General features: G+C 45.6%; 2 protein-coding genes across 10 annotated transcripts in view; both read left to right on the top strand.

Moving 5' to 3' along the window:
• The window catches only part of LOC110070525 (uncharacterized), a 53,959-nt gene that overhangs the window by 18,919 nt on the left and 12,986 nt on the right, over nucleotides 1–22,054 (top strand). For 3 of the 9 annotated variants that reach the window (XM_078388065.1, XM_078388059.1, XM_078388063.1), the window contains 5 exons: nucleotides 2,924–3,361; nucleotides 3,706–3,832; nucleotides 5,087–5,154; nucleotides 6,827–6,953; nucleotides 12,093–16,057. In XM_078388065.1, coding sequence (XP_078244191.1) covers nucleotides 2,948–3,361; nucleotides 3,706–3,832; nucleotides 5,087–5,154; nucleotides 6,827–6,953; nucleotides 12,093–13,831 — 2,475 coding nt within the window. In that variant the 5' untranslated portion in view covers nucleotides 2,924–2,947 and the 3' untranslated portion in view covers nucleotides 13,832–16,057. Of the gene's footprint in view, nucleotides 1–1,497; nucleotides 2,023–2,923; nucleotides 3,362–3,705; nucleotides 3,833–5,086; nucleotides 5,155–6,826; nucleotides 6,954–12,092; nucleotides 16,058–22,054 lie in introns of those variants that run through there. The other 6 variants (XM_078388064.1, XM_078388062.1, XM_078388069.1 and 3 more) reach the window with 5 other exon arrangements.
• Nucleotides 16,240–21,987, top strand: LOC110070523 (zinc finger and SCAN domain-containing protein 30-like). The gene is made up of 4 exons (XM_078388194.1): nucleotides 16,240–18,684; nucleotides 19,250–19,637; nucleotides 19,982–20,108; nucleotides 21,381–21,987. Exons 2-4 carry the CDS (start codon nucleotides 19,311–19,313, stop codon nucleotides 21,506–21,508), a joined length of 582 nt encoding a protein of 193 aa, XP_078244320.1. The 5' UTR covers nucleotides 16,240–18,684; nucleotides 19,250–19,310; the 3' UTR covers nucleotides 21,509–21,987.

Below are 22,054 nucleotides of genomic sequence, written 5' to 3'. Positions count from 1 at the left end.
TTTGCCGGGTACAGTTAAAAGTTACATTGATAACGTAATATATCTGAAGAACCATGTGTTTTTCTGGATTTATTTTTGGATGTTTATAAATTAAAAAACGTATCTATCCTAGGGCCATTGTCTAAAAATTGCTAATCTCATCAGTGCAAGACTCACAGGGATTTTATGTCTTAATTAAAAGAGCTTTACTGCCTGTCAACCCTTGGGAGCTGCTCAGTTAGTTGAACATTGTTTCGATATGTCTTTGTTGTTAATACCAAAATTTCACTACTAATTAAAAATGTTTTATTACTTAAATTTGGGAAAAGCAAACAAACAACCAGTTTCCAACAGACAAAACAGAGGGAACACTCAGCAGAGAGATGAGGCTGTCTCTAAATTCAGAGGTGGGAAAGAATGACTGGCCAGCGGTGGATTGACCCACATTCACCTCATGCCAGAAAGGTTCACCCCAGCCAAACAGACTCCAGGCAGCATGCGAGGTTGTAAAACTACAAGGGTAACTACCCGCATTCCTTAGCCATGGCTAGGCCAACTCAGGCTGATGAATTTCACGGCTGGAGAACGATGGGAAATCCATGATTTGTCCACCTTGTCCTGCAGGAATGCTCTTGTCAGCTCCCGGATGGCGTTCCTCACTTTTATCAGTTCCCTGCGCTGCTGCTTCCAGTTCTTTGCCACTTGTGGCACCTCCTCATGGCCAACAGTAGGGCCGGTCGCCTGGTAGCTGACCCTAACCAGCATCTGGTAGCTGAGCGGTCCCCAAACTTTTTGGGACTGTAGACTTGTTGGGGTGGGGTGGGCTCAGAGCGAGACACCCCCCATCTGCAAGTGTGACATGCCCCACTTGATCGTAACATGTCCCTGCGTGATCGCGACACATCCACTGGGCAGGCGGGGTGCAGAGATCCCTCTCTGCAGCTCAGTTCTGGCAAACCCACGGACCGGCACCTGGGCTGCGGATTAGGTTGCTGGGGACCCCTGTGGTCACGGAACTTTTTGACTGGGGAGACGGGTGTTCCGTTTGGGAATCTCTGGAAGCGTGCTGGGCCCTCTCGGCCAGGGACATCAAGCTGTACATTTAGAGTCCTCAGGGGGCAGAAACCTGGCATCTTCTGTCTGCTGAAAGAGACCTGGAATACAATGGAATACCATGGAAATGAGCTGCATTGAACATACCGTTTTCCTCGAAAAGGAGACCTAACCTGAAAATAAGCCCTAGTAGGATTTTTCATGAAGCTCGTAATAAAATCGCTACCCCAAAAATCAGCCCCTGTTAAGTGAATCCCCCCCACCCTTCAGTATTTTGCAGCATTGTGCAGCAACCAGAAAATGACATCATTATAAAATTTTATTTATTTATTTATTTATTTATTTATTTATTTATTTATTTATTTATTTATTTATTTATTTATTTATTTATTAGATTTTTACCCCGCCCCTCTAGACCATGTCTACCATGAAACATCCCCTGAAAATCAGCCCTAATTAATTTTTTCGGAGCATCGATTCCTATAAGAGGACTCTCATCTCGTTTTCGGGGAAGGGCCCATCCTTGAGTTCAGGGCATCCGCCTCTGCCTTCCCTCCAGGCTCCGGACAAACCCCCAACTGGGGGGGACGGGAGACTCAGCTGAGGCACGCCTGGAAACCCTCCCTTCCCCGCCATTTCTGGGCAGGGAAGGCGCCCCAGGCCTTCCTGTTTCAACCCAGGGAGGAGCAACAGCGTCCATCGCCCGAGCAAACGAAGACTCAGACTCAGCGCGGTCCTCTTTGGGGAGACCCAGAGCTCTCGCCTCGTCCTCTCGAAGGGTTAAGCCCACTGAGGCGAGATTCCTAGAGAGGAAAGGGGAGTCTGGGCAAGGGGCGTGTCCGCTGTGCCAAATGCTCCCTCTCTGAACAGGGAGGCCCCCGTAGGTCCCTCCTTTTGCTTCCTCCGGTGGGAAACGAGCTTCGGCTGCCGAAAGGGCTGCCTTCCCCCCTGGGTTTTGGGGAGTTTCGCAGGCGTGCTTGGGGGGCGATGGTGAGTCTCTCCCGGGGGGGGGCTGGAGGGGAGGGCGAGGGGACCCCCAGGATGTCCCGAAAGGGAGGAGGGAGAAGGAGCCCCAAAACCTCTTCAGCCCAGCTAGGAGAAGGTGTGTGTGTGTGTGTGTGTGCGCTCAGTAGAAATAAAAGCAAAAAGAAGAAGGGATTGTTTAAAATTTGAATGGAAAGTAAAAAACCAAATAAAACAAGAATACCAAGGTAAAAAGAAATGAATAGAGCATCTTATGCACCTAAAACATCTGGATTTGTAATAATTTGATTATTTGTAAAGAATTGGAAAAATATTTCTAGAATCAATATTGAGGAGTGGTATATAGAAATGTGGGATATGGCAATTAACAATAACATCCGAAATGAATTAAGAGAATTTTTGGAGTAATAATTTTTTTAAAATAATTATTTTATTTCTGGAATGTGTATTCCAGAAAGGGAGGAGCGTACAATAGGAGAATACCTATGTTTCTTGAGATGAGAGGGGGAGAAAGAAATGTAGGAAAATTAAAAGGAAAACTTAGCCTCAAGCAACATGTTTAAGAGAAATACAGTTCAGTGTTAGTGGTATAAATGTAATGTAATATAGAAGTGTGTTTCTTTTTTGTTATGTTAAAATTATTTGAAAATATTTAAAAGCCACCTCCATCTCCAGAGGTAGTTTATTAAAAGAGGCTGGGCAAGACTTGTAATGAACATCTGTTTAAAAACTTCTATTTCATCTTTTGATATTCCTACTACAGTACTCCATTAGGTACAAGATCTGATTTCCACACTTCTTATTGCCAATATAATCAGTTTTTACAGTGATTTTACTAGTCCAGTGCTTCCTCAGGTAGCCATTAGTGTGAAACAAAAGAGAGACGCATTCCGTGGACTCTGTGCAGGTTTCTTTAGAGCATAAGAGAAAGATGGACAAGCAAGACTCGGTTGATCCTGAAGCAGGAAGTGTCCCGGATGCCCTCAGGGCTGTGAGAAGTGGGACATTCTGTGAAAAAACGGGGCAGAAGATCTTGGGTGAGGCCACTATCAAGTCAGAGGTCCACGAGTGGGGCTTCAGGGAATTCTCCTACAACAAGGCTGAGGGCCCCCGAGGGATTTGCACCCGACTCCATCATCTTTGTCACCAGTGGCTTCAACCAGAAAGACACACCAAGGCTCAGATCCTGGACCTGATCATCCTGGAGCAGTTCTTGGCCATCCTTCCCCCGGAGATGTCCATCTGGGTGAGGGAATGTGGAGCAGAGACCAGTTCCCAGGCGGTGGCCCTGGCTGAAGGCTTCCTCCTGAGTCAAGGAGAAGACAGGAACTGTGAAGGACAGCAGGTGAGGGTGTTTCCTCCTGGTCCCTGTGGGGCACTTGTGGGAAGCCCTTGGCCCCTGGACGCCCCTGTTTTTTGTCCCTACGACTCCTAGCAGGGCCCCCAACAGCTGCTTCGAAATGGCAGGGATTGCATTGCCCCAGCTGCTTTTCATAGGAGAACACATTGGGAGTATTCCTAGGGTTTCCGAGCTGGATTACTGTACTCGGAAGTATCTTCTTAGAGAAGATGCCACTTCAAAAGAAGGTGGTCGCTCCCTTTGTGCCTCGTTTTTATTGCAGCCGCATCCTTACGGTCTTGTTATTGCTGCTGCTTGTTCCTTATCTTGAATCTTCCTTCCTCTTTCAGGCTCAAGAGACCTTGTGTCAAGTTCAGTCTTCTTCCTCTGAGGCAGAGGAGGCCCCTGGGGATGCCAGGCAGAGTCTGCTGCAAGAAGCGATCAGGCAGGGTGGGAGCGGAGGTGCCGACGCTCAGGGTAAGGAAGGACGGATCCTGGGGGGGGGGGGGCAGTCTGCGCTTCAACTGGATGGTCCTCCCTGAAGAATCCAGGATACCCTTCGGCTGCTCTTCTTGTTGGTTTTTGGGAGGGTCTTTGTGGAGATGGGGTGGATCTTGTAAGGGTCTTGTCTCCACGCTTTCCAATGGTTTAACTGTTTATACTTTGGAGGCTTTAATTGTGGAATAAATTCTTTGATTTGTGGATAGAAGATGATAGGAGGAGCTATGCCTCTTACCCAAACAAAACTACACCGAAAAGAACAGGTACCAAAGTAAGAGATCTTGATACCTCCATGTGTTTAGATTTTTATTGCTTGTCTGTGTGTTTCTTTAAATATTATATTTCTGGCATTACAGTTGCTCAGGTAATCCTCATGATACTTACGGATCTTCTCGTAAAGGTATAAAAATCGGTGTGCCATTTGCCTGCTGGGCCTAATTCAAGATGTCAGTATTGGCTGACTGGTGGAGATCTCAATAGTTTAGCAATCTGGCTTTGGAGGCAGAGAATGAGAGTTTGATTCCCCACTGTGCCTCCTAGGCAGGGCCTGGACTCAAAGAACCATACGGTCCCTTCCAGCTGTGCAGTTCATCATCATCATCAACATCATCATCTAATTTTAAAGCTCTAAAGGACTAGGGCCCTGGCTTTCTAAGAGAGTACCTGTCTTCTGATTCATCTAACTGGATGCTAAAATCTTCCGGAGAAGGCTCTCTTTAAAATAGCAAATATTTCAGAGGCCTCCCAAGAAGAACAAAGGAACAAGCTTTCTTCTGAGTAACACTCAGATTGTGTAATACTCTCCTTTCCAAGATGCAATCTGTGTCTCCTCTGACTTTGCTTAAGAAGGAAGTGAAAACATCTCATTAGCTTGGCAGATGGTGTCTAACCAGACCTTTTGCATTGTTTTTAACTGTATCCTTTGCTGATATTAGCAGTTCTGTGGTACTTACTTAATTTTGATTGTCCTTTTTACCTAGTCTCTATGTTGGAGACAAGTTATGGGCTGGCTTTCCACACCCTTCTTTCTCCCACAGGGAACCTTTCGCGTTGTTTTTAACTGTATCCTTTGTTTATATTAGCAAAGTACAGTATCTGTTGTACTTACTTGATTTTGATCATTTCTTTGGTACAGTTGGTTTTATTAGAAAATAATTTGTGCTTTTTACCTAGTCTCCATGTTTGAGACAAGTGATGGGCTGGCTTTCCACACCCTTCTTTCTCCCACAGGGAACCAAACCAAGGTAGTCACGAGGACTCAGTTACCCCTTCTTGGTGACGGAGAAGAACCACATCAGGTAGGAGGAAGAGACACGGAGAAGACCAGACCTGCTTCTGTCCTCAGCTGCTTTCTCTAGGAAACAGGAGGAGAAATTGGGCCCTATTTATTTATTTATTTATTTATTTTATTTTATTTTATTTTATTTTATTTTATTTTATTTTATTTTATTTTATTTTATTTATATCCCGCCTATCTAGTCGGTTAAGACTACTCTAGGCGGCTTACAGAAAAAAATACAACAATCTATATAAAAGCTGTTATACTTAGGGAAAAAACTTTCAACAAGGGAAACAGAGAGTAGGGAGAGGAAAAAAGGGAGGTCAGGAATTAACTGAGGGGAAGGCCTGCCGAAACATCAAAGTTTTTAGTTGCTTTTTAAAAGAACCCAGCGAGGGAGCCGCGCGAATGTCAGGAGGTAAATTATTCCATAGACGAGGAGCCACCGCCGAGAAGGCCCGATTTCTTGTCTTTTCTTTCCGGGCCTCCCTCGGCGTTAGGCTCCTCAGCCTCACCTCCTGACTCGCGCGAGTGACATGGGTAGATCTTGGTGGGAGTAGGCGTTCCGCCAAGTATCGAGGCCCTAAACCGTTTAGGGCTATATACGTAAGCATCAACACTTTGAAGTCGATGCGGAAACGGATGGGCAGCCAATGCAATGCTGCCAGAGTGGGTGAAATATGTTGGTATTTTTTCACACCACTGAGGAGTCTGGCCGCTGCATTCTGCACCACCTGAAGTTTCCGCAGCAGCCTCAAAGGCAGCCCCACGTAGAGCGCATTACAGTGCGTTTGTTTCTGATGAGAAGTTATAGAAAGTCACATACATCGGTGCCCCGCATTGCAACGTTAATCCGTTCCAGGAAAAACGTCACTATCCGGAAACGTCGCTAAGCGGGGGGGGGGGAACCCCATAGGAACTCATTAAACTCCGTTTAATGCATTCCTATGGGGACAAAACTCACCGCTAAGCGGGAATCCTCAATCCGGCCGCCATTTTCGCCGCCTCGGTAAACGAGGAATCGACACGAAAACGCTGCGGGCAGCCATTTTCTTCTTCAGACGGCCATTTTGGAACCACTGATCAGCTGTTCCAAAACATCGCAATGCGAAGATCGGTAAGCATAACGCTTACAGATCACCGCAATGCGATGTTTTCCCTATTCAGAACATCGCAATGCGATCGCATTAGCGATCGCAAAAAACACGTCGCTATGCGGATTCGTCGTTAAACGGTGTGCTCGTTAAGCGAGGCACCACTGTATATTTCTTCATGTATGAGCTAGAAAGACGTTGACAGTGACGTTGAGTTATCTGTCCATCCGGAGCTAGGCGTCTGAGGGCTTAATTTTTTTAACAGTTGAGTTTGAATATCTGTATATTCAGCTACATTGGCCCTTAATTAGAGTTGCAGCTTCTTTCCCCCACAAAGAATGTTCCTTGGCTTCAGCGCCTCTGTAGCAGACACATATAACATGGTAGTTTCTGTGCTGTAATAGCAGTATCTATTACGTTTAGCCTGTTGAATATTGAGAAATAATTTAAAAAATAATGATCAACACCTTTCCTGATCAGACAAAAAGATCTTGGAGTCTGAAAACAGTCAATTCCTCAGAGCAGTTTAAAAAGACACTTGCTGGGAGATTGACTTTGTGTGAGCCATGAGGATAACCTCCTTTCTTTTTCATGCAGAGTCCAGTGACCTTTGAAGAGGTGGCCGTGTGTTTCACCCAGGAGGAGTGGGCGCTGCTGGATCCTGACCAGAGGGCCCTACACAGGGAGGTCATGGAGGAGAATTCCAGGATTGTGATGTCTCTCGGTAAGGCTCCTTCCTTCCCCAAATGGTGATGATTATCTCCTTAGAAACACAAGATGAAGAACCATAAACACAGAAAATGTGGCTCTGAGCAGTGTCCCAGCTCACACCACCCATGGGCCGTTCCTTGGGATATCACTGCAGTCTTTGAAGGGCCTCCAGATGTTCTTGGACTACAACTCCCAGAAGCCTTCACCACCATCTCTGCTGGCCAAGATTTCCGGGAGCTGAAGTTCAAGAACATCTTGGAGGCCCTCGGTTGGGGACCACTGCTTGAAGGAACTGTTAGAGAGGGTGGAGGCCTGAGGAGAGCAGTAGTTTGCCAAAATGTAGGAGTCCAAAAGTTCCCCTCCCCCTGTGATAAGGGATGTCGAGTAGGGGTGGCTCCTTAATTAGGAACAAGATTTTGGCCATGGGTCTAGAGGCCGAAGCACAAGGAGACGACCACTCCCAGAAAACACCATGGCAGCTCCCCTTCTGGTATATTTACAACATGAAGTGGGCAGGAGAGACGGTCATGGAGCCACCACGACAGGCCCAGAGATTTCCACAGCATGTCTGTGGTCTTGTTAGATTATGAAATAATTAAGTAATGTAAATATTAGGTTCTGGGAGAGACCAAAAGAAAGCAATATGGAGAACATCAAAAGATGCACGTATGTGCTGCTTTAATTATTTTGGCTAAGCTAAATTCAACAACAAGGCCAGTGGAGGTGATGGCATTCCAGTTGAACTATTTAAAATCTTAAAGGATGATGCTGTTAAGGTGCTACATTCAGTATGCCAACAAGTTTGGAAAACTCAGCAGTGGCCAGAGGACTGGAAAAGATCAGTCTACATCCCAATACCAAAGAAGGGCAGTGCCAAAGAATGCTCCAACTACCGGACAATTGCACTCATCTCACACGCCAGCAAGGTTATGCTCAAAATCATACAAGTTAGGCTTCAGCAGTATGTGGACCGAGAACTCCCAGAAGTACAAGCGGGATTCCGAAGGGGCAGAGGAACTAGAGACCAAATTGCCAACATGCGCTGGATTATGGAGAAAGCCAGAGAGTTCCAGAAAAATATCTACTTCTGCTTCATTGACTATGCAAAAGCCTTTGACTGTGTGGACCACAACAAACTATGGCAAGTCCTTAAAGAAATGGGCGTGCCTGACCACCTTATCCATCTCCTGAGAAACCTATATGTGGGACAGGAAGCAACAGTTAGAACTGGATATGGAACAACGGATTGGTTCAAAATTGGGAAAGGAGTACGACAAGGCTGTATAATGTCACCCTGCTTATTTAACTTATATGCAGAATACATCATGCGGAAGGCTGGACTGGAGGAATCCCAAGCTGGAATTAAGATTGCAGGAAGAAATATCAACAACCTCCGATATGCAGATGATACCACTCTGATGGCGGAAAGTGAGGAGGAATTAAAGAACCTTGTAATGAGGGTGAAAGACGAGAGTGCAAAAAACGGTCTGAAACTCAACATCAAAAAAACTAAGATCAAGGCCATTGGTCCCATCACCTCCTGGGAAATAGAAGGGGAAGATATGAAGGCAGTGACAGATTTTACTTTCTTGGGCTCCATGATCACTGCAGATGGAGACAGCAGCCCCGAAATTAAAAGACTCCTGCTTCTTGGGAGGAAAGCAACGACAAACCTTGACAGCATCTTAAAAAGCAGAGACATCACCTTGCCAACAAAAGTCCGAATAGTCAAAGCTATGGTTTTTCCTGTAGTGTTGTATGGAAGTGAGAGCTGGACCATAAAGAAAGCTGACCGCCGAAGAATTGATGCCTTTGAATTGTGGTGCTGGAGGAGACTCTTGAGAGTTCCCTGGACTGCAAAGAGAACAAACCTATCAATTCTAAAGGAAATCAACCCCGAGTGATCATTGGAAGGACAGATCCTGAAGCTGAGGCTCCAGTACTTTGGCCATCTCATGAGAAGAGAAGACTCCTTGGAAAAGACTTTGATGTTGGGAAAGTGTGAAGGCAAGAGGAGAAGGGGACGACCGAGGATGAGATGGCTGGACAGTGTCTGCGAAGCAACCAACATGAATTTGACACAACTCCGGGAGGCGGTGGAAGATAGGAGGGCCTGGCGTGCTCTGGTCCATGGGGTCACGAAGAGTCAGACACGACTAAACGACTGAACAAATAAACAAAATTCATTTAGAATAGGGGTCAGGGAACTTTTTTATCTGTTACCCCCCAAAAAACATATTTATGCCGACATTACCCCCTTGATTCGAAAGGAAGGAAATCACACATTATTTGAATTAAAAATATTATTGAAACTACACAGGCTGTGTACCAAACTAGCAGAATGCACCAAATTCAATGAAGATGTGCACTATTTTTGCTGGAACACATTGCACTCCAGCCATGGTGTAGTATAGGGAGTAGTAAGGTGTCCAACGTGCCTAGCAAGTTGCATTACATTTTTGCTGGCTCGCAGAGGATTTAATCATCATCAGTGGCTACCAGAGTGGTGCTAGCAATGACATGCTTGCTAGAGACAGCCAACGCAGAATTGGGGAGGGGACTTTCCCTACCACTTTAATCATTCTATGTGTGGTGTGCAAAAAGGAACAAACCAGGCTAAAGGCCATGTCACCCCCCTCCCCCCCCCCGGTTCCACAGCCCAATATCAAAGGACCAGTGTGCTTTTTTATCATCATCAATGGAAAACTCAGCAGTGGCCAGAAAATTGGAAATTATCAGTCTACATCCCAATCACAAAGAAGGGCAGTGCCAAAGAATGCTTCAACTACCGAACAATTGCACTCATTTCACAGGCTAGCAAGTTTATGCTCAAAATCCTACAAGTTGGGCTTCAGCAGTATGTGGACCGAGAACTCCCACAAGTGCAAGCTGGATTTTGAAGGGGCAGAAGAACTAGAGACCAAATTGCTAACATGCACTGGATTATGGAGAAAGCCAGAGAGTTCCAGAAAAAGATCTACTTCTGCTTCATTGACTATGCAAAAGCATGGCAGAAAGTGAGGAGGAATTAAAGAACCTCTTAATGAGAGTGAAAGAGGAGAGTGCAAAAAATGGTCTGAAGCTCAGTTTCAAAACAACTAAGATCCTGGTCACTGGTCCCATCACCTCCTGGCAAATAGAAGGGGCAGATATGGAGGCAGTGACAGATTTTACTTTGTTGGACTCCATGATCACTGCAGAGGGTGACCACAGCCACAAAATTCAAAGATGCCTGCCTCTTGGGAGGAAAGCAATGATAAACCTAGACAGCACCTTAAAGAGCCACCTTTCCCCCCCCCCCCCGCCTTAATTCAAGGTTTCTTTTCTTGCCTCTTCTTTTTCATAGTTTTGAGTCAATCACACTCACTCACTCAGTCACTCTCCCTCACTCACACACACACACACACACACCAATCCATCCACCCATCCCCCATTTCCTCCCTCCCTTCATTTCCTCCCTCCCTCCATTTTCTCCCTCCATTTTCTTCGTCTAGTCGTTTAGTCGTGTCCGACTCTTCGTGACCCCATGGACCAGAACATGCCAGGCCCTCCTGTCTTCCACTGCCTCCCATAGTTGTGTCAAATTCATCTTGGTTGCTTCGATGACACTGTCCAGCCATCTCATCCTCTGTTGTCCCCTTCTCCTCTTGCCTTCAAACTTTCCCAACATCAGGGTCTTTTCCAGGGATTCTTCTCTTCTCGTGAGATGGCCAAAGTATTGGAGCCTCAGCTTCAGGATCTGTCCTTCCAGTGAGCACTCAGGGTTGATTTCCTTTAGAACGGATAGGTTTGTTCTCCTTGCAGTCCAGGGGACTCTCAAGAGCCTCCTCCAGCACCACAATTCAAAGGCATCAATTCTTTGGCGGTCAGCTTTCTTTATGGTCCAGCTCACACTTCCATACATCACTACAGGAAAAACCATAGCTTTGACTATTTTCTACATACATTTTCTACATACACTTAAATAAGCTTCATGAAGTCCTTGGTCTCTCGCACCTTTTTCCCCTCCTTCCCTTGCTTGCTCCTTGATCCTTTCCCTCCTGCTGCTTCTTTGCAGTCATTTCTGGAGGAAGCAGTCATTCAGAAGCCCCAGGTTGATTGATTGCCTGGGGTTAATCCACAGCTGCAACCAATCAAGGAGCATATCTCCAATCTCTGAACTAACAGAAGATTTACAAGTGCCTGCTGCAGCCAAGGAAGTAACAGGGAGAGGTGGCTTACAATTTGATGGTTGGCTGCAGGGGGTGGGGGTGGGAGGCAGGGACTGGGGTAGCACTCTGCTCATTACCCCCAGGATTTTCACTTTTACCCCATTTGGGGTAATTACCCCTGTTCCCCGACCTATGATTTAGAATACAGTGGTGCCCCGCATAGCGAGGTTAATCCCTTCGAGATTAACCTTCGCTATGGGAAAAGATCGTTAAGCGGAACGGGGAAACCCATTGGAACGCATTAAACTTCGTTTAATGCGTTCCAAATGGACCCAAAACTCACCGTTTTCCGATGTTTTCCCATGTTCCGGCGACCATTTTGGCTGTCCCGGTGGCCATTTTGGGTGTTCCGGTGGCCATTTTAGGTGTTCTGGCTGCCATTTTGGGTGTCCCAGCGGCCATTTTGGGTGTCCGGCGGCCATTTTGGAACCACCAAATAGCTGATCCCCCATCGTAATGCGAGCATGCCCTCACATTAGCGATGGGGAAATCCGCATAGCAATGCGGATTAATCGTTCAACGGTGCGCTCGTTATGCGAGGCACCACTGTAGTTGATATTTTTCAATGTTATAACTGTTAAAGGCTATGAATTATAATCTTTAGATGTACAATGGGGGTAATATGTCTTCTTTGTAATTTTTAGAACGATAGTTTTTTTGTATATGAAATTTGGATTAAATAAAAGCATAAACGTCACCTAGCTACATTGGCTCCCCTCATCAGGATAAAGGCAGCCTGAAAATAAAAAATAAATATGGCATCAGTTTCACTCATTCAATTTTCTAATTATAGATCGTAGAATTAAATGACAAAATGTCATTTTGAATTATTCACTTTGAGTGATAAATAACTTACTCTTCTACCAAGCCTCATAGTCTCCTTTCTCTTCTTTTTACATTTGCAGTTCAATTACGTCTGTAACTCTTCGTCTTCTCCACAGGTTCCTGGAAAAATTCACACTTATGTGGAAAGTGTAGGAGTTCTTTTATTCCCGGGTTGGACCTTACCAGATATAAGGCAACCCATGGAGAAGAGAAAAGAAAGATCAGCAAAAAACCCTATGAATGCATTATGTGTGGGAAGCATTTTGCAGAAAAAAAGGCCCATGTGCATCCAAAGAGTGATCTCAAGTTGCATCTTACAAACTCCTTACGAGACCATCCGGGAGAGAAACCGTACCAATGTCAGGAGTGTGGGAAATGTTTTACTTGGAATTCAAGTCTCTTAATGCATCATAGAATCCATTCAGGAGAGAAACCATACAAATGCCAGGAGTGTGGGAAATGTTTTTCTCAGAATTCTCACCTTTTGATGCATCAAAGACTTCATACAGGAGAGAAACCATACAAATGTAAGGAATGTGGGAAATGTTTTACTCGGAATTCAAACCTTTTGATGCATCAAAGAGTCCACACAGGAGAGAAACCATACAAATGCCAGGAATGTGGAAAATGTTTTACTCAGAATTCAAGCCTTTTGATGCATCAAAGAGTCCATACAGGAGAGAAACCATACAATTGCCAGGAGTGTGGAAAACGTTTTGCTTATCGGTCAGATCTTAGAACTCATCACCGAGTCCACACAGGAGAAAAACCATACAGGTGCCTGGAGTGTGGGAAATGTTTTACTCTGAATTCTTACCTTTTGATGCATCAAAGAGTCCATACAGGAGAGAAACCCTTCAAACGCCAGGAGTGTGGAAAAAGTTTTCCTTCAGGGTCAGAACTTAGGACTCATCAGCGAGTCCATACAGGAGAGAAACCCTACCATTGCCAGGATTGTGGAAAACGTTTTCGTTACGGATCTTACCTTAGGACTCATAAGCGAATCCATACAGGAGAGAAACCCTTCAAATGCCAGGAGTGTGAGAAATGTTTTCTTCTACGGGCAAACCTTGTGCGTCATGAGAAAGTCCACACAGGAGAGAAACCCTACAAATGCCAGGAATGTGGCAAACACTTTGTTCGCAAGAAAGCCCTCATGTGTCATCAGAGAGTCCACTCAGGAGAAAAACCATACAAATGCCTGGAGTGTGGAAAATGCTTTGCTACTTCTTCAAACTTTGTGAACCATAAAAGAATTCACACAGGAGAAAAACCCTTCAAATGCCAGGAGTGTGAGAAAACATTTGTTCGCAAGGCAGACCTTGTGTGTCATGAGAGAGTCCACTCAGGAGAAAAACCTTACAAATGCCTGGAGTGTGGCAAATGCTTTGCTCATGCTTCAAACTTTGTGAACCATAAAAGAACTCACACAGGAGAAGAACATTTCAAATGCCAGGAGTGTGAGAAAACATTTGTTCGCAATTCAGACCTTGTGCATCATCAGAGAGTCCACTCAGGAGAAAAACCTTACAAATGCCTGGAGTGTGGCAAATGCTTTGCTCATGCTTCAAACTTAGTGAACCATAAAAGAATTCACACAGGAGAAAAACCCTTCAAATGCCAGGAGTGTGAGAAAACATTTGTTCGCAATTCAGATCTTGTGCGTCATCAGAGAGTCCACTCAGGAGAAAAACCATACAGATGCCTGGAGTGTGGGAAATGCTTTGCTCATAGTTCAAACTTTGTGAACCATAAAAGAATTCACACTCGTGAAAAAGTATACAACCCCCCACAGTGTGAGACATTCTTGTACTCATTTCTTCATTTTCCCGATACCCCACCTTCATCCCAATAAAGGAGGGCTGTTCCTAAAGCAGCTAATGTTTACAGTTAAAAGTTACATTGATAATGTGATATATCTGAAGTATCAAGTCTATTTCTGGATTTATTTTTGGATGTTTATAAATTAAAAATTTAAAAATTGTATCTACCCTGCCCGCCGATCAGCTGTTTAAATAGGTGTCTTGCGAAGCTTAGGTCCCAAAAACACCCATTTTGTGAGCGCGGATGGAGCTGTCAAAATCATTGTTTAGAGAAAATCGGTTTGCGAAGCAGGGACCAAACATTATCCAACGAAATTCCCCCAAAGGATTCACTGTTTTGCGAATCGCTATAGTGATCGCAAAAAGTCAATGTCTAACGAAAAAACTGTCATGTGGGGTAACTGTCTAGCGAGGCACCACTGTAGTAGAATAAAATGATGAAATGTGTAATGATAGAATTAATCACTTTGAGTGCTAAATAACTTACTCTTCTGCCCAGAAGAAGGATAACACCAGGCCTCATTCTCTCCTTTCTCTTCCCCTTACATTTGCAGTTCAATTACGTCTGTATTTCTCCATCTTCTCCACAGGTTCCTGGAAGAATTCACACTTATGTGGAAAGTGTAGGAGTTCTTTTATGCCCTGGTTGGACCTTACCAGATATAAGGCAACCCATGGAGAAGAGAAAAGAAACATCAGCAAAAAACCCTATGAATGCATTATGTGTAGGATGCATTTTGCAGCAAAAAAGGCCCATGTACATCTAAAGAATGATTTCAAGTTGCATCTTACAGACTCACAAGACCATCCGGGAGAGAAACCGTACCAATGTCAGCAGTGTGGGAAATGTTTTACTCGGAATTCAACTCTCTTAATGCATCACAGAATCCATACAGGAGAGAAACCGTACAAATGCCAGGAGTGTGGGAAATGTTTTACTCAGAATTCTCACCTTCTGACTCATCAGACTGTACATGCAACAGAGAAGCCATACAAATGTAAGGAATGTGGAAAATGTTTTACTCGGAATTCAAACCTTTTGATGCATCAAAGAGTTCACACAGGAGAGAAACCATACAATTGCCAGGAGTGTGGAAAAAGTTTTGCTCATGGGTCAGACCTTAGGACTCATCAGCGAGTCCATACAGGAGAGAAACCCTACCATTGCCAGGAGTGTGGAAAAAGTTTTGCTCATGGGTCAGACCTTAGGACTCATCAGCGAGTCCACACAGGAGAAAAACCCTTCAAATGCCAGGAGTGTGGGAAGTGTTTTGTACGCAGGGCAGACCTTGTGTGTCATGAGAGAGTCCACACAGGAGAGAAACCCTTCAAATGCCAGGACTGTGGGAAATACTTTGTTCGCAAGAAAGCCCTCAGGAGTCATCAGATAGTCCACTCAGGAGAAAAACCATTCAGATGCCTGGAGTGTGGCAAATGTTTTCCTCATAATTCAAACCTAATGAAGCATCAAAGGATTCACACAGGAGAGAAACCGTTCAAATGCCAGGAGTGTGAGAAATGTTTTGTTCGCAAGGCAGACCTCGTGTGTCATCAGAGAGTTCACTCAGGAGAAAAACCTTACAAATGCCTGGAGTGTGGCAAATGCTTTGCTCATAGTTCAAATTTAGTGAACCATCTAAGAATTCACACTCGAGAAAAAGTATACAAGCCCCCACAATGTGAAACCTTCCTTCATTCATTTCTTCATTTTACCGATACCCCACCTTCATCCCAATAAAGGGAGGAATGTTCCTAAGGCAGCTAACGTTTAGCTAATATTTTGCTAAAATATTACAGTTTAGTGCAGTTAGAGAATTGCCACAAAGTGATGTGGATTTTCCTGAAGATTTTGAATTTAAAGATATTCTCGTGCCAAAAAGTGAGAGATATGATCTTGGTTTCTTGGACTCTCGTAACCTTTGTTCTTTTGCAGGGATTGTAAGCAAATACGGATTCGTGCTTGGAATTGCTAAAACACATTGGTGGATCACACATCATCTCAATTGGAGAGCCAACGTGATGGAGCAGTTGGCCAATCACAGGTCTGGTGTGAAAACATTCCATACTCTAGAACAGAAATGAGTCCGTGCTGTACCTGTCGAAAATGAAATAAAAATTTAATCACTCTTGCTTTGATTTAAGGTTTGCCTGGTATAGTTAAAAGTTGCATTGATAATGTAATATATCTGAAGTACCATGTGTCTTTCTGGATTTACTTTTGGATGTTTATAAATTAAAAAACGCATCTACTCTTGGTCCATTGTCTAAAAATTACTAATCTCATGAGTACTAGTGCAAGACTCACAGGGATTTTATGTCTTGCTTAAAAGAGCTTTACTGCCTGTCAACCCGTGGGAGCTGCTGAGTTAGTTGAATATTGTTTCAGTATGCATTTGTTGCTAATACTCAGACTTCGCTAGTAAAAAAATTAAAATGTTTTATTACTTAAAGTTGGGTACAGCAAACAAACATGCAGTCTCCAACAAACAAAACAGAGGGAACACTCAGCAGAGAGATGAGGTTTTCTTTAAATTCAGAGGTTGGAAGGAATGATTGGCCAGCAGTGGATTGATTGACAATCACCTCATGCCAGAAAGGTTCACCCCAGCCAAGCAGACTCCAGGCAGCATGCGAGGCTGTAAAACTACAAGTGTATCTCCCTGCATTCCTTAGCCATGGTTAGGCCAACTCAGGCTGATGAAATTCATGGCCTGAGAACGCTGGGAAAGCCATGATTTGTCCACCTTGTCTTGGGGGAATACTCTTGTGAGCTCCCGGATGGCTTTCCTTCCTTTTATCAGTTCCCTGCCCTGCTGCTTCCTGTTCTTTGCCACTTGTGGCACCTTCCTCATGGTTAATGGTAGGGCCGGTTTCCTGGTAGGTGACCCTAACCAGCATCTGGTAGCTCAGCCGTTCCCAAGCTTTTTGGGTCCGTGGACTGGTTGTGGGCCTAGGGGCAAGCGCGTGAGCATGACACGCCTCTGCGCAAGCATGACACGCGTGACCCCCGCCGTGTGACACATCCTCTGCGCAACTGCGACATGGCGCTGCCCAAGCATTACACACACCCATTGAGCGTGATATGCCCCTACGCGAGTACGACATGCCCACTGGGTGGGGGGGTGGCCCAGTTCTGACAGGTCATCCGATCAGCACCAGGCCGCAGATTAGGGGTTGGGGACCTCTGATAGCTGACCCTTTCGACTGCGGAGATTGGTGTTTTGTTTGGGATCTCTGCAAGTGTGCTGGGCCCTCTTGACCAAACACATCAAACTGTACATTTAGAGTCCTTGGGGCAGAAACCTGGCATCTTCTGTATTCGCAAAGGCTTTCACGGCCGGGATCTAATGGTTGTTGTGGGTTTTTTGGGCTTCTTGGCCGTGTTCTGAAAGTGGTTCTTCCTAACGTTTCGCCAGTCTCTGTGGCTGGCATCTTCAGAGGACAGCAAACGTTAGGAAGAACCACTTTCGGAACATGGCCAAGAAGCCCGAAAAACCCACAACAACCAACTGGTGTCTTCTGTTTGCTGAAATATACCTAGAATATGATGGAAATGAGCTGCATCGAACATAAACCTGTCTTCCCGAACATACCTAAGCCGAAAATAAGTCCTAGTATGATTTTTCAGGATGCTTGTAATATAAGCCCTACCCCCAAAATAAGCCCTAGTTTCGTGAATCCCCACCCTCCACTATTTTGCAGCATTGTGCAGCAACCAGAAGACATGACTATAAAATAAAACATCCCCTGAAAATAAGTGTGACGATCGTCCACGTCATTCATGCTATTCATATTCAAGAGCTGATTTGCATGAACTTATGAAAGGACTGGAGAGGTAGAGTCAGCAGCTACATGAGGTTTGGCGGAAGATGGAGGAGTCAGATAGGGCTGGTTAGGGAACTGATAGAGAGATAAAGCTGAGGAAGAAAATAGGTAGAGAAGGTGATAATGATATAGGAAGAGAAAAGAAGTATGTACTGAAAGAACTGTTGATGATTTGCTTGTGTATAATGTTTCTCTGAGAAACTTATGTTATTCAATCTGATTCACTTCAGTAAATTTCTTTTTCTGTTCACAAGTCAAGTGTACAGACAGACATCATTTATATTGTGGATTGAGGTAATCCACTGGTGGGAGCGAGAAGAAAATGCGACGTGAACCTTTGTGAGGGAAAGATAAGCAGGGGCCACAAGGGCGAAGGCCACAATTGGTGTCCAGTGGCGGGATACAAAATAATCCAGTAAAGTCAAAGATTAAGGATGAATTTTTTGGAGTCGTGGGTACCTTTTAGTCAGAGGTCTGTGGTGAAGAAGTGGGTGACCTGCTAGAGCTTTTTTGAAAAATATTAGTGGTGGGCCTTATGAACGCAGATCGGGGGAAACTAAAGACAGGGAAATGACTTTAAAGGGGGGAAAATCTCTTTTGTTTACCTCAGGATTTCAAAGACCCTGTGGGCTTGCTTAAAATCCAAGGCACTGAGAGACAAGGGAGTTCTGGTGGATAAAAATTGGAAGCCAGGGTCAGAGGAGATCTGAAGTGATAGGAAAGTCAAAAGCAGAGGCTTGAAATTAGAATTTGTTTTGTGTCTGGAGGCAAAAAGGTTGTCTCAGACCAAGAAAAATCTCTTCGGGGAGACCCAGAGCTCTTGCCTCGTCCTCTTAAAGGGTTAAGCCCACTGAGTAGGGATTCCTAGAGAGGAAGGTGAGTCTGGGCAAGGGGGCGCGTCCGCCGTGCCAAATGCTCCCTCTCTGAACAAGGAGGCCCCCGTCCGGTCCCTCCTTTTGCTTCCTCCGGAGGGAAACGAGGCTCCGGCTGCCGAAAGGGCTGCCTTCCCCCCTGGGTTTTGGGGGAGCTTCGCAGGCGTGCTTGGGGGGGGGGGACGATGGTGAGTCTCTCCGGGGGGTGGGCTGGAGGGGAAGAGAGGGGACCCCAGGAGGAGGGAGAAGGAGCTAGGCAAAGAGGGGTGTGTGTGTGTGGGGGGGTGTAGCCCAAAGGCCCCATCCCAAAGAGAGGCTGCTCGGGGAGGGGGGTTGTCTTCGCTCAAGGGGGCCCAAGGCTGTTGGCTGCCTGAGGCAAAGCTGGCCTTCCGTCATCATGGAGGAGATCCCAGCAGGCGAGCCCCGGAGCCCAGCCTCTGGACGGGGAACAGGCAGCGTCCTCCGTTTCTTGGGCGGGGGGATAGAGAGAGGCATGTTTGATGTGGGTTAAGGATCGAGCGCAAGGCTCTGCCCTCCCACAAAGAGGAATCCACAGGATCCCGTCCCCCCCCCCCAGGAGAGCCCTCCCAGCAGGGCCCTTGCTGCTTCCCCATCATCTTCCATCTCAGGTGCTTCTCCTGCCCTGTCTGACGAATAGGGTTGGCTGTGCAAGGGGGACAAGGACAGAGCTGTACATTTTTATTGCAATCATAGTTGTTATAGCTGGCTCGCTATTGTTCTCTTCTCCTTTAGGGACAAGATCTGATGCGCGGATGCCCTCAGGACTGTGAGAAGTGGGACATTCTGTGAAAAAATGGGGCAGAAGATCTTGGGTGAGGCCGCTGTCAAGTCAGAGGTCCACCACCGCGGCTTCAGGGAATTCTCCTACAACGAGGCTGAGGGACCCCGAGGAATTTGCAACCAGCTCCATCATCTTTGTCACCAGTGGCTTCAACCAGAAAGACACACCAAGGCTCAGATCCTGGACCTGATCATCCTGGAGCAGTTCCTGGCCATCCTTCCCCCGGAGATGTCCACCTGGGTGAGGGAATGTGGAGCGGAGACCAGTTCCCAGGCGGTGGCCCTGGCCGAAGGCTTCCTCCTGAGTCAGGGAGAAGACAGGAACCGGGAAGGACAGCAGGTTAGGGTGTTTCCTCCTGGTCCCTGTGGGGCACTTGTGGGAAGCCCTTGGCCCCCGGACGCCCCTGTTTTTTGTCCCTACTACGCCTAGCAGGACCCCCAACAGCTGCTGCCAAAATGGTAGGGACTGCATTGCCCCAGCTGCCTTTCACATGAGAACACATTGGGTGTTTTCATAGGGTTTCCGAGCTGCATCACTGTACTCGGAAGTGTCTGTTAGAGAAGATGGCACTTCAAAAGAAGGTGGTCGCTCCCTTTGTGCCTCGTTTTTATTGCAGCCACATCCTTACAATCCAATTATTGCTGCTTCTATTTCCTTACCTTGAATCTTCCTTCCTCTTTCAGGCTCAAGAGACCTTGTGTCAAGTTCAGTCTTCTTCCCTTGAGGCAGAGGAGGCCCCTGGGGACACCAGGCAGAGTCTGTTGCAAGAGGCGATCAGGCAGGGTGGGAGTGGAAGTGCCGACTCTCAGGGTAAGGAAGGGCTGATCCGGGGGGGGGGCAGTCTGCGCTTCAACTGGATGGTCCTCCTTGAAGAATCCAGGATACCGTTGGCCTTCTCTTCCTGTTGGTTGTTGGGAAGCTCTTTGTGGAGATGGGGGGGTAGATGGTGGCAAGCAAGGATCTTGTCTCCACGCTTTTCAATGGTTTAACTGTTTTCACTTTGGAGGCTTTATTTGTGGAAATAAATTCTTTGATTAGTGGATAATAGATGATAAGAGGAGCTATGCCCCTCACCCAAACAAAACACCAAAAAGAACAAGTAGCAAAGTTAGAGATCTTGATACCTGCATGTATTCAGATTTTTATTGCTCGTCTGTTTCTTTAAATATTATATTTCTGGCCTTATAATTGCTCAAGTAATGCTTACAAATCTTCTCGTAAACATTTTCTACTCACGAGATCGCCCCTCTGAGGATGGTTAGGCAAGGTAAGAGGTTTCTCGCTCTGTACAAGGTCACCCAGCAAGCCTAATGGTTAAGTGGAGACTGGCATCTGAAATCTCCTACATCCCAGTCCAGCCTCCTAACCACGATGCCAAAGCTCTGACAATGCAGTTCTATGAATTTGGAGATGCTATCCGACGAGATTACTTTGTAGGTATAAAGGTTGGTCTGCCATTTGACTCCTGTCTCTAATTCAAGATGTCAGTATTGGCTGACTGGCAGAGATGTTAGTATTTTAGGACTCTGGCTTTAGAGGCAGAGAATGAGAGTTTGATTCCCCACTGTGCCTCCTAGGCAAGGCCTGGACTCCAAGAACCATACAGTCCCTTCTAGCTGTGCAGGTCGTCATCATCATCGTTGTCATCATCATCATCATCATCATCAAATTTTAAAGCTCTAAAGGACTAGGACCCTGGCTTTCTAAGCGATTGGCTGTCTTGTAACTCATCTAACTGGATGTTGGCCTGCCCAAGAAGAACAGAGGAACAAGCTTTTTTCTGAGTAACTCTCAGATTGTGCAATACTCTCCTTTCCAAGATGCAGTCTGTGTCTCCTCTGACTTTGCTTAAGAAGGAAGTGAAAACATCTTATTAGCTTAGCCGATGGTGTCTAAGCAGACCTTTTGCATTGTTTTTAACTGTATCCTTTGCTGATATTAGCAGTTCCGTTGTACTTACTTAATTGTGATCGTTTCTGTGGTATAGTTGGTTTTATTAGAAAAGAAATTGTCCTCTTTACCTAGTCTCCATGCTTGAGACAAGTGATGGGCTGGCTTTCCACACCCTTCTTTCTCCCACAGGGAACCAAACCAAGGTAGCCACAAGGACTCAGTTACCCCTTCTTGGTGATGGAGAGGAACCACATCAGGTAGGAGGAAGAGACACGGAGAAGACCAGACCTGCTTCTGTCCTCAGCTGCTTTCTATAGGAAAGAGGAGGAGAAATTGGGCCCTCTTTGTTTCTGATGAGAAGTTATAGAAAGTCACATATATTTATTCACGTATGAGCTAGAAAGATGTTGACAGTGGCAACGTTTGAGTTACCCATCCATCCTGAGCTAGGCGTCTGAGGGCTTAATTTTTTTAACAGTTGAGTTTGAATATCTTGTGTATGCAGCTGCATTGGCCCTTAATTAGAGTTGCAGCTTCTTTTCCACCCAGATAATGTTCCTTGGCTTCATGCCCTCTGCAGGAGACAGATATAACATAGTTTCTGTGCTGGAATAGCAGGATGTATTACTTTTTGCCTGTTGAATATTGAGAAATAATTTTAAAAATAACAATGATCACATTTCCTGATCAGACAAAAAGATCTTGGTGTCTGAACAGTCAACACCTCAGAGCAGTTTAAAAAGACTCTTGCTAGGAGATTGACTTTGTGTGAGTCATGAGGAAAACCTTTCTTTTTTATTTAGGACCCAGTGACCTTTGAAGAAGTGGCCGTGTGTTTCACCCAGGAGGAGTGGGCGCTGCTG

This window comes from Pogona vitticeps, chromosome 2 (genome assembly GCF_051106095.1).
Source record: "Pogona vitticeps strain Pit_001003342236 chromosome 2, PviZW2.1, whole genome shotgun sequence".
NCBI classification, from domain to species: Eukaryota; Metazoa; Chordata; class Lepidosauria; order Squamata; family Agamidae; genus Pogona; species Pogona vitticeps.
Note: the sequence above shows the minus strand (reverse complement) of the source record. Positions and strands in the feature narration are given on the sequence as shown.

Coding starts and splice junctions, on each gene's coding strand:
- LOC110070523 (XM_078388194.1), top strand. CDS start 19,311: ATGGGGCAGAAGATCTTGGGTGAGGCCGCTGTCAAGTCAGAGGTCCAC. Junction 19,638..19,981: donor GGAACCGGGAAGGACAGCAG/GTTAGGGTGTTT, acceptor TTCCTCTTTCAG/GCTCAAGAGACCTTGTGTCA. Junction 20,109..21,380: donor TGGAAGTGCCGACTCTCAGG/GTAAGGAAGGGC, acceptor TTTCTCCCACAG/GGAACCAAACCAAGGTAGCC.